Below are 12426 nucleotides of genomic sequence, written 5' to 3'. Positions count from 1 at the left end.
AGCCCCAATGGAATTGAAATTTAATTATCTTAGGAATCCAGAAAAGCACACGACTTAATTTCCATAGCTACTATTCATTATCAAAGACAGGAATTAGGTTAAAAAAAAAAAAAACAGAGGGAAACAAAACTTCACCCCTTTAGTTTCAGATGTTCTGGTCCAGGAAACAGCAGGATGGTATAGTAGTTTTGGAGGCAGACAAGACAAGACCAACATCCTGAATGAAATAATTACTGGCTGTGTGGCCTTGGGCAAGTTACAGGATTTCTCTCTGCCTCAGCTTACTAGGTGGAAAAATGGGATAACAGCATCTAACTCGAGAGATATTGATGAAAGAAATCAAAGCATCATATATTGTGTCTACCTCATAAAAATAAAATCTAAGTGTAGTTAAAAGAAAAAACATAAAACAAAATAAAATCAAATTTTTAAAAGCAAAAAAGTCCTAAACGTAAAAGGAAATTTTAAGTGTATCTTTAGTTTCTGTGAAAACAACTTATTACTTTGGAAAATCACTTCAAAAGCTGAATTTTCCTTTTAGTATCGCAGAATCTTATATCCTTTCAAGAGCCTCCTCTTTTCCAGTATTTTCCTGACATCAGTAAACCTGCTGTATTACTTTGAGCCAAAGTAACAATTACCTACTTGCTACTATTAACATCTGAATAAAATGAAATAATACATTACTTTAAAATATTTTCTATTGGTCTTTACAGCAATAAAAGGCATCAAGCATAAATGAAAAGAAGTAAATAGAGAAGTAACTTAACAGTGTTGCCCTGTATGTGGGGCAACATGACTCCAACATGTTATCACAGCAAAATGAACCATATAGTTACTTAAATCTTAAAATATGGTGGAGAATATAAATTGTACTCATCCATAATTGCCGTTCTATCATGCCTAGAATGCATGAAGATCTAGACATCAGTGTGCCTACTAGTGTTTCAAAGGTTAAATAATAATCCTTCAGAATCATTCAAAAATGTCTATAAACTAAATGAAGTTTTTCTATACTACAAAATAAGGTCATGAGCTATGATATATTCAAGTCATTTCTGAATGAGTTGGACATAAAAATGAATTTTTATTATAAATATTTGCTGTTTTATATTACTGTCATAATAAATTCAAATGAAACATCTACTTAGACCAAAATAGCTTTGTTTTAAATTATTTGTCAAGATGTTGAAAGACATTTTATAAATAAAGGTAAAGTAATATTTATCTCTGAAGATTTAAGAGAAGAAACAGATACACAGAGACATCTAACATGATCTGAAAGTAAACCAGTGCATCACAAAAAAAAACAAAAATAAAAACAAAACCTCTGGGGCATGGGCATATTTCTCCTAGAATAACTTAAACAACTTGGGTCTCAAAATGTCCATTATCCCAAAATTCTTTCAATAATTTCTCTATCATCCATTAGATTTATATAAAAATATTGAAAACATTTGTATTAGTGTCTTCATATACAATTATTTTAAGCTTTCTGTGTTATTATTTTGAATGCCTACATTATGAGGTCCTTTCCATAAGGAAGATTAGGACATACTCTAAACATCTACTTGTTAACCAAAGGCAAAAAAAAAAAATTTGCTCATAAAGTGACTAATTTATCCTTTCTGATGAACAGTGTATGCAGACTCTTTAGAATAAATGGGTCTTCCCTGCTCCATGGTTCTTCTGGGTGGAGAGTAGATGGGGCAAATGAACAGAATGATATGAAAGAAAATCTAAAAGAAGTTTAATTAAAATCTAGAAAGAAGGAAGTCACTATTTCCTATTATTGATGCTATAAACTGAAGGAAAAAAAAAAAGAGAGAGAGAGGTAGAGGTCCGTCCAAGAAGAAAAGCAGGTTTTTAGTCAGCACTCTTATTATTTATGCAAATGTTCACCAGGATAGCCACAGTTTCGTTCCAGCCATACATCCATGTCTTACTCACAGAGAAACTTGTCCCAGTGCTCCTTCTTATGCCCCAGTCGTATGGAGACTCCCTGCGGGAAAAGGTCAGAGGCAAGGAAACATCTGCTACCTTGATGTGTTCCTGAAGCTGAGCCTGGTGCTGCCGTGTCAAGTTCTCATGCTGCTTCTGAAACTCTGCAATCAGGAGCTGCTTCTGGATTTGCTGCTGTTGCTGAATGAGGAGTAATTCTTGCTGCAATTGCTTCTCACGGACAACAGGGTCCACCACGGGCATCATCATCCTGAGGTCTGTCCTTAGGTCCAAAGGTGAGATGGGCTCCAGGCCCACAGGGACCTCTGACTTCACATCCACTGGGGAAACAGAAAAATGGGTTGGGAAGGGGTAATAAAGGAAAGTAAATTAGCACAGTGATTTGGAAACAAGAAAAAAAATAAACAACACTATATCCTATACAGCAAATTGCATGTCAACAAATCAAGTCACTTTATCTTTTACAGTGATGATAAGAGATATATTAGTTTTTTTTAAATGGACGATATGCTAATTTTCATTCAAGAATTTATACTCTGCCACAAATCTTTCACATTTCCCTTTTCAAAGAGAGGACTCCATTTATTCACCAGTAATCAAAGTTGTTCATGCAACTTATTCTACTGGACCACTTACAAAAGTCAAGTCAACTTAGGACAAAAAAAGTGACTTTATTGAAGGATAGATATCATAATAGAGAACTTAAAGATAACTAAATTTGTACACTTGTGCATATTGTTTGTAATCAGAGTCAGAAGATAAATCCTAAATTACATGCCTTAAGAAGGAAAGCTTTTAAGGTATTTTACAGACCTACTGGACCAAGCAGGTCCAAAACAGACCTGCATGCTAAAATGTGGGAAATGGTGAGAAAATTAGGTAATCAACTACAGCAATGGTACCAGGCCCAGATATCAAGGACTGAAAGTAGCCACATTTCTATGTGCTGGGTTTTTAAATGGTAATCATCTGTGGCTCAGTTACTTTATTCTTGAAATGAACTAGGCAGGAAAACTATGAGGATACTTAGCACAAGTATTTAGTCAGACCATTAGCAGAAGAAAAATTTGATGAAGTACAAATAACTACAGGATATTTTAAGTTTATCAAACTTAGATTAGGTAATATAATAAAATTCTTAGCACTGCTTCTATTACATAACTTGTAGGAGTGGTCTAAGCACAAAAGTGCCTCAGACAGGGCAGATAAGCCAATACACCAGCTGCTCATGGCTGGCATCCATTCTGATCAGTCAATGCCTATGCCGAGCCGGTTGTTAAATATTTTGACTATGACCCTTGCCACAGGAATCAAGAATATTCTGTAGTTGAATGAAACATGTTTGTTAAAGACAATAGGGATTTTGGAGGGAAAACTGGTGAACGGTATTTCATGGGTCTTCTAAAGTGGTCAGCCACTACTGAGATCCAACAAATTACTGGTGAAAAAGAAAAAGAAAAAGGAAGGAATAAAATATAGATACAGTGTAGACAGAAGTCTCCTAATTTTCAATATTTAATGATTAAAAATATTTTAAACACTATGGCCACCAAATAAAAAATTCTTTAGCTTTGACATGAAAGCAGCCTACTTTCAACTGCTGCTCTAAAATAGAAATGCCTCTCCCATTCTTCTAATGTTTTACCCTTAGTATGCTACTTAAGTTCTCTCGGCCTCAGCTCTCTCATATGTCAAATGGAGAAAATTACAGTAATAGTAACAACATAGAGTTGTTAAAAGGATTAAATATGATAATCCACTCAATGATTTACAACATACAGCATATCCTTCAACAAGCACTTTGGGTTTTATTTTAATTATATAAAAACAGAAATTTCCTTTATGTTAAAATAAATCACCAACACTGTGGCTAACAAATCAAAAATATTAGAAGGAAGTTTGAAAATAAAATTATGTATGATCTATTGAATATTAGAAAATAAAAACAAAAGCTTCTAGAAAAATGGGAAAAGAAAATAAAAAATAAAGGAAAGTAGCTAAACATGTAAAAAAATCTACCTCCACATGCAAAGAAATATAAATTTTAAATAAAAGTAAGGCATCATTTCTAATTATTAGTATCATATATATGATTCACGTATATGCATGCGTATGTGTACAATGTCCCACTGTATAAGGTAAATATATGATTGAGTAGACAATTATATATTGCAAGTGGCTCTGCCAATTGATTTAAAACTTCTGCAAAACAATTTGGTGATATCTATCAAGAGGCATTAAATATTTTTACCATTTGGCTCAGGTTTGCCAACTCTAGGAACATATCTTAAGGAGATAATACTAATAGAGGAAGAAACTTCAATGTCATATTGTTTACTGAAGTATTATTGTTTTAGTTGAAATCACTAATTACAAGGCAATGTCTAAGTAAAACATGTCATATCTATTTGGTGGAAAAATATGCAACTCATTAAAAATAATGTTTATGGGAACATGAAAAATGCTGTTACAACATTTAAGTGGATAAACAGCAGTAAGAGTGATATATACCCCATAATAACTCTTTTATCTAAGTAAATATAATGTAATTTAGTCAGTATACACTTATCAAGAAACTTAAATTCCCAGGCTTGATTATAGATGTTGGGGTTCAGTAGTAGAACAAAAAAGAGAAGTTCCAGCCCTCACAGAGCATATATTCTCCTGGGGTTTTAATTATATTGGGCTCCAAGTTCCAATAACCAAAGACTGGTGAAATACAGAACAGAAAATGGTTGTATTTTGGGTGGAAATCTGAATAATTTTCCTCCTTATACTTTTCTGTGTTTTTCCAAATTACTACACTAATGCTCTGATTACTACTGCAACTTGGATTTGCATATTCCAGGTTGGGAACCACCAAGTTAACATTGCATGTGGATTTAAGAGCCTTTTTCAGTGAGTCAAGAAGACCTTAGAGAAATCCTGTGCATAGAAGCTGACTGCAGAATGAACCATTAATGTCCTTGCTTATCATCTGGATTGTGTGTCTGTCCAGGCACATGGGTGTGCCCTTGGGTGTAGGGGACTATATCAATCCTGGGTGGCCAACACTGGTTGTTTTACAATGTACTGATCAAAAGCTTGCATTGCTGGTACTACATACATCACTTTAATAAAAATCATAAAACAATATTACTGTAATCCACAGTTTGGTGGGTAATGTCTTCTAAAACATGGTATTTGTGAAAGGAAAGATATTAATTGTGACAAGTGGGGAACTAATGAGGGTGATGGCCTATAAGATCTAGTTGCAAGGTGCAGTGTGCAATTTTCAGTCAAGGCTCTGGAATACCATGAGATTTTGAGCATTAATTTATAGAGTTGACATAATTCTAATCCAAAGCAATGGCTGTTAAGGATCTATTTTCATTACATTAAAAAGGTTGAACTACAGCCTCTAGTTTTTACATGAAAATCCCAATAAACAAAGGTCAGAATTTAACCCTACAAAGGCAAAATGTAAAATTTAGAGACCCTGAGGTCTTTTCTTGCTGGCATTGTTATCCATAAACAGTCAATACCAAACCCCTAAAAAGTCCACCCCCAAAAAGAGACAAGGAAAAAATGTCCCAGAACTGTCCAAGAGAGCTATTGTAAACCTCAAAGGGTAATTTGCTTTCTTAACCTGCCAGCCCAACAGAAATGATTGTGTCTAACTGCTTGCCTTTGTTCAGAGACTAATCACTAAATTGTGAAAAATCACCCTCAACTTACAAAAACTGCTCTTGATTATAAATAATTGCCCAAGACTGAGAGAAAGCGGCAGGCAAGATCCCAGTCTTTCATCCAATTTATTCAGCAGCAATCCACATTCCATTTGTCTAGACTAAATATAGCAGCGTTTATACAAGAAATCAATAGTGCTTGCAGAGAGGAGAGCAAAGGCATGAATATTTCATCAAACTCACAGAGAAACGGCAATCAGCAAACTGGTGGTTCTGTGGAGGTCATCTTTGGCCTGATGGATTAGTTCCCGTTGCCTGGACAATAGCTCATCTCTAGTTAATCATTATCATATCACAGCCATTCTTTCTATTTTTAACATTAATTGTATTGTGGGTGACAAAGACTCATCGTATTCCAAAAGGAATGATGGAGTTTTCCTACATCTTTGGTGACAGGCTAATAAGCTTCCCCAAGAGCAATAACAGTAACGCAATACCAGGGCTGAGTTTCAACAAGGTACAGTGACTGTCATATCACAGAATATGAAAGAAAGGGCATTGTCCATAGTAGCTGAATTACCATAATCAGAAGTAATTAACTTACAAGGAAAAATTAGCAACCAGTTTTAAGAGTGGGGAAATGGAATCATTCCTGTTCACAACATTTCTTGTCTAGCAACATGCAAATTCCTTACAAATTGCTTAGAACAGGTGGCCAGTGATATATAAGTTACAAGGAAGTTGATGACAATAGATATTATTGTTAGTGTTAGTTATAAATGAATCATGTTTTCTTAACAGATCCTGAGACCTCATAATTTTATTTGAATTCACCATTTGTCTGAGATTTCAAATACATGCCAACATATATGTGTTACACTATATTTCTGTTATTTTAATGCCAAATGCCCAGGTAGAACATTTCCGCATATATATTAAATAGTCTTAATTGTCACATTACAAAGTTCTGTTCAGTCTTTCAAGTGTCTTTCTTGAAATTATCCTTTGATAGTTACTCCTTCTGTTTAGCACACATCAACACATGTAAATTATTTTCGAAACAGTTTTCAGTTTTCCCTGAACATGAAATGAAAGGTTCCCATTTCAAAATAAAAATATAAGATCATACAGAGGTTTAAGATAAGCACATTGATAAAGGCACATACATACCTGTTCAGTTGTAACTAAATTTCTCTGACAAATAAGCTTTTTTTCCCCCAGAAGTATAAAATGTTACCACCAATGTATTTATTCATTTATTTTTTAATTAAGGTATCATTGATATACACTCTTATGAAGGTTTCACAAGAAAAACAATGTGGTTACTACATTTACCCATATTATCAAGTCCCCACCCCCCCATACCTATTTACAGTAGCCAAGATATGGAAGCAACCTAAGAGTCCATCAGTAGATGAATGGATAAAAAAGAGGTGGTACATATACATGATGGAATACTATTCAGCCATAAGAAAGAAACAAATCCTACCATTTGCAACAACATGGATGGAGCTAGAGGGTATTGTGCTCAGTGAAACAAATAAGCTTTTTTAAATACCAAGATATTAAAGAGTTAATTCAGAGTTCTAAGGCTAATCTAGTAGCCCTGGTGTGTTCCTTAATTCTTCACTTTACAGGTAAGTAGGGAGAATTTTCATATGTTCAAGAATAGTAATCTTTGGTTGCTATTTTATCAGCTGGCTAACAAACAAGAAGCCATCAATTTTAGGAATGTTTTAAGTGAACAACCTGTAAACTCCAATTCTGAGAATGCTCAGTTTTGACCATTTACAACTATCACAACTATGGCTGAAGGCTGCTTAGTTATGCTATTCCTTTGAAATTAGATCTCAAAGCAGTATAGTACAAACCACAGGTTTTCAGGTAAAAGAAGTGGCATAGGCACTATTTAGCCAACAAATGGTAGGCATCAATTTAGTTAAAAAGTGAAACTTGAAAAAATGCAATAAAAACTGGAAGCATTTTTGACAATCTTAGTTTAATGTTCATAGTTACAGCAGCTACACTTGGGATATAGCATCACCAAACTGCCCTGAGCCAGTTCGTGGTACTAAGTTCTTTATACCAAGGAAATGGCTGTCCACAGGCCTTGGCAAGTGGACACAGGACCCACAACTTCTAGATCAGGCAAGAAATATTGTTCTGATGATCTGTCAGCTTCCTTGTTCCCCCTTTCCTGGAACAAAAATCTGAGAGTTTGGGTCTGCTGACTGCCCACTGGGAAAGGCCGCCTGCTGTGCTGTTTTCTGATTTAATATCATTCAATCAAATATGTAGTCATATTGGAATTTAGGGTTTAGAAAGAAGGTGAAACAGCCGCCTCAGATACATGTAATCAGGGCTTCTTCAAAGCGTATCCTGTAATAACAGTTTAAATACATGTCAAATTGTGTAGGAATTTAAATAAAACTTCAGTAGGAATAGACATGTTCTTTCACCAATCTTTTCATGTTTGTTTCTTCTTTGCAGGGCAGGCTGGTCCTTTTAAAGCCCATCACTATGTATCCTAATGATACCATGTCATCTTGGAAATTTTGCTCAGTATCAAGATGTGCATGATGCAAGCCTGTCAGGTGGTGCCAAGAAATGATCGTCTTTTCTGCATGGTATATACTGCCTTGTCCTGGTGTTTCTGTACTGTCTAACCAAACCTGAATCAATAAAGAATAACATAATGACACCCACTACCAGTTAGGAAGTTACGAGGTTTATCGTCTTGTGTATTAAATCATTTGTATGCACATATGCAATTCTACTGGCTATCTGGTCAGTGAACGTAAGTACAGTTTTCACTGGAAGGGTTCTTGAACAGAAATTGAAGAGGTCTTAGGTGATGGGCAGAAGAAGGTCCCTCAGTAGCACAGTACAGTCTTTGCCCTGACCATACCACTTTTTGTGCTCAAAGAATCTTAAAGAGTTTGCTCTGGTACAGCAATAGGGGATAACTAGTTTTCCTGATTCTAGCTACTCTGTCAATAACTTCCTTGTTATTGGTTATGTTTAACATCAGAGGGAGTTTTTCAAGTAGAATTCTTAGGCTTTGGGGAATGAATAGAATAACTTAAGCCTTTTTTCTTCCTTCAATTCTATGAAGTTGATTTAAATTCATTTAGACCACTTTGATACTTCCTTGTCTGAAATTCTGCTACACCACCTTCCACCCCCTTTTTTTAATACTGATTTGGACCCAAACAATCATAATTTTGTGATTTTATTGACGTTTATATTCTTTCTACCCTGTTGGCTATATCACAGTATAAAGCTAACTGAGGACAGGGCCATGACAGATCATGTATGCTGATCATCTAATCCTTTAATAACTATACTGCTGCATAAATTCTTAAGTATTATGCTATCTAAAGAAAGTCTCAGAGACTGTTTGGGGCTGTAGGCATCTAACATAACATTGAAGTCACTCATTTCTTTATTCAGCAAACATTTGTAAAGCCCTGTTAAATGCTGAAACAGTCTTTTATCAACAACAAGAAGTGAGCAACTACTTTCAAGAAACTCATAAATCTGATGGAGAAGATCAGTCCATAAATCTAAGTAGAAAACATGATGTATTAAGGGCACTGATGTTGGAGCTCCAGAATTTCAGCTGGGCCCTCTTCTATTTCCTCTCCAGGGTGATCTCTTCCATTCCCAGGACTTTATTTGCTTCTTCCATGGTGACAATTGTATCCCCAGCCTAAACATCAATTCCAAACACGTAACTCAGCCATATGTGTAGTTGCTCTTTCTCCAGTACTTCTGCTCTCATTTAGTACTGCAGCCAGATGAGAACATGCAAGCGGTGTTTGTCTCTGTTGTCTCCCTTTTACTGTCCATATCCAATGGACAGAAATGATCTTTCGTACTCTTAAATATTTTTTTGAATTCGTCAAGATCTCTCCACTACCACTGCCTGTGTTACTAAAGCAGTCCTCTGTCACTTTCCTCAGTGAAACCCATCAGTGGAGCCCTAAACTTGACCATGTCCCTCTATGGTTTCCAACCTCAACACTGCCAACACTTGCCTACTTGAGCCACACTGACCTTTCAGTTCCTTAAACACACCAAGCTCTCCTAAGTCTCAGAGATTCCTCATATAATTATCTCTTCCTAAAAACCAATCCCACCCCATCTTTCTAGACTGATTCTTATTTATCCTTCATATCTCAGCTAAAAATTACTTGATATAGGATGTCTTTCTGACTCATATTGCATTTCCTATTAAATTTAGCAATTCTTTTTATAACATTTACTTAATTGTCTCCCTTCTTCATTTTCTAAGTTTCATGAGAGGGGAGGCTATAGCAGTGTCTAGTACAGAATAAAAACATAGTAATGCCTCAATGCATATCTGTGAGGAATGAATGAAGAAATAAATAAATGAATGACAATCATAAGAATCATATAGGAATAAAATTAGAAACATATACACATGTGCAACCACATACATCCCCAGTTAAAATCCTAAGGCAATTACTTTAGCAGAGTTTTTTTTGGCTGTCTCAATGCCATACAAATATTACTCGACTGCTTAAATTATCGATGAGTGAATGAGTTCCTGGCAATAGTAAATAAGTATTTGAAAACAAAAATCTAAAAAATTTTCCACCTAAGGTGTCACTTCACATTTTCCACATCCCAGTGTACCTCTTAGAACTCAGTGTGCTGACAGGTGACAACCAGCCAAGTGGGACAGGGGAGCACCGAGTGAAATAGCACCCCCTGTGCTGTTCGTCTCAATAGAGAGCACCAAGGATAGGCCACAACCCTAAATGATCTCAGCAAGGTCTCATTAATGAATGACTACTCCATGTTATATCAGAAAGTTACACTAGAACTGATAAACTGTAAGCTAAGAATTTTTTCAAATCTCCAATTTGTAAAATGAAAAATTAAATTACTAAATAGACATAGAAAAGAATAAATACTCTTAAAGTTATTTGATCAACATTCTTTAACATTTTTTTAACATTCTTTAACATTTTATCTAAAATAACCCCAAATTGATTTTTTACAAAATGCTGAAGTACCTTTTACTGAAATCTCTTCATTGAAATGTGTAGGGTCATTTCAGCACATGGGGAAGCACACATTTTTCCTGAAGATGTCAATTAATAAATTTGAATGTGCCTAGCATCAAAAATGGGAGATGGCAAAACAAGTAACAGCCTCAGTTTGATAATGTGGCCCAAGCTTCACTTACATAATACAAATATTCGTTACTGACTTTCCACTATTAATATTTATGATAGCATCATAGCTACTAAAATGAATGAATGAATTATCAAGAAAAGAGTAATTCTTATTACAATAATTACTTAAATTGATTAGTCCTGAAATACAATTCTCCCGCAAAGTGATTCTTTTCAAGTTATACATGTCTTTAGTTTCTTTAAAGTACACCAATACATAGCATAAATGGAAAGAAAATAAATGTAAGAAGCAATCTGGGCTTTGATTTACTATTCTCTTATTTCCCAGGGGTCTGAACAGGAAACAAAAATAACCACAAATGACTAAAATATCAGTAGGCCTTAAAATATCAACAGTTAAGGAAAGCTAACTTTTTAATCAAAGCCTTACTATTTTGATTTACTTAATTCAAATTCCCTCTCTGCAAATATGCTTTTGAATTAGGCAGTCATAACAAACCATAACACAAACATGAATTGCCAACTCATTTGTAATACCCACTTAGTTCTAAACTACTTCTTTGCTAGTTCTTCACAATTTGAGTACTGACTAAAAGCTTCATTGAGCTTCTTGCACACATGTGGAAACAAAAATCAAGCCAATTTATGGAACTTCAAGGCAACAGGAGGTAAGAACCAAATCTATGTTATTTTGTAATTTGAGATAAAAATTTAAACTCATGTAATTGTACTTGTAAATAAAACCTTCAGTAGATGAGAAGTTATCATGTTTTAAAATGGAGAATATTGGAGTTAATCTAAAAAAGAGTAATTTATTTAGCCACATAGAGCATTCATTATCTGGGATCTAGAGCAAGCTGATTTCTACAAGAACTTTAATGAAGGGGGAACAAACTGTCTCCCAACCCATATTTCTTTCTACAACTTATATTTCTTCTAGGTTACAGACAAGTACTAAATTATACTACTTGCAAATGGCAAGCAAAACTTCCTCCTCATTATGAAAACATAATATTTCAGGCAGGGGATTCCTTTATAACTCCAGAATCAAGTCCACCATCTGCCATAGAAGTTTAATAAATAAATTTAAGTTTAATGAATATTGGTTGAACAAATGACTCTCTTAGCAGATACCCCTAACAACTCTCTTTTTCAACAAAGTACACTGGTTTCATTATTCAGCAAAATAAACTTTTTTCAAAGAATATGTTTGCACTCTTCTCCCAGGAACCCTTGTTTGCAGAAATAAGTAATTGTTTTGTTTTGATAGAAAAGGAGCTTTTATTGGTTCTTGGGTTCTGCAAGCAAGAAACTGGTTAAATGTTAAAATTACCTTTAAAAGTAAAAATATTCCAATATTTTCTGAAAGCTTCAATGCTTTATATATTCAAGACAACAGCATACATTAAAAGCTGCAGAAGAGGAGGAGGCGAAAAAGCAAAAATGCCATGTGTAATGCATCCCTCCTTTTCCTATTTGATTCAAACCATGGCTATTCCTTTTCTACCCTCTAATCTTCAGTCCTGCAGAATGGGAGCAGGACTTAAACCAATGACCTTTTTTTTTTCCTTTTCCAGATCTCAGTTGCATCCTAAGTTCTGAGGAAATCTTTATTACAAAACAAAAAG

The 12426-nt window shown here is 34.8% G+C and overlaps 1 protein-coding gene across 1 annotated transcript in view; it reads right to left on the bottom strand.

Annotated features, from left to right (window-relative positions):
- The window catches only part of HDAC9 (histone deacetylase 9), a 930736-nt gene that overhangs the window by 437102 nt on the left and 481208 nt on the right, over positions 1–12426 (bottom strand). The window contains exon 5 of the mRNA XM_057504568.1: positions 2041–2282. Within this exon, the coding sequence (XP_057360551.1) occupies positions 2041–2282 (242 nt within the window). The remainder of the gene's footprint in view (positions 1–2040; positions 2283–12426) is intronic.

The sequence above is a fragment of the Manis pentadactyla genome, chromosome 7, assembly GCF_030020395.1.
Source record: "Manis pentadactyla isolate mManPen7 chromosome 7, mManPen7.hap1, whole genome shotgun sequence".
NCBI lineage: Eukaryota > Metazoa > Chordata > Mammalia > Pholidota > Manidae > Manis > Manis pentadactyla.
Note: the sequence above shows the minus strand (reverse complement) of the source record. Positions and strands in the feature narration are given on the sequence as shown.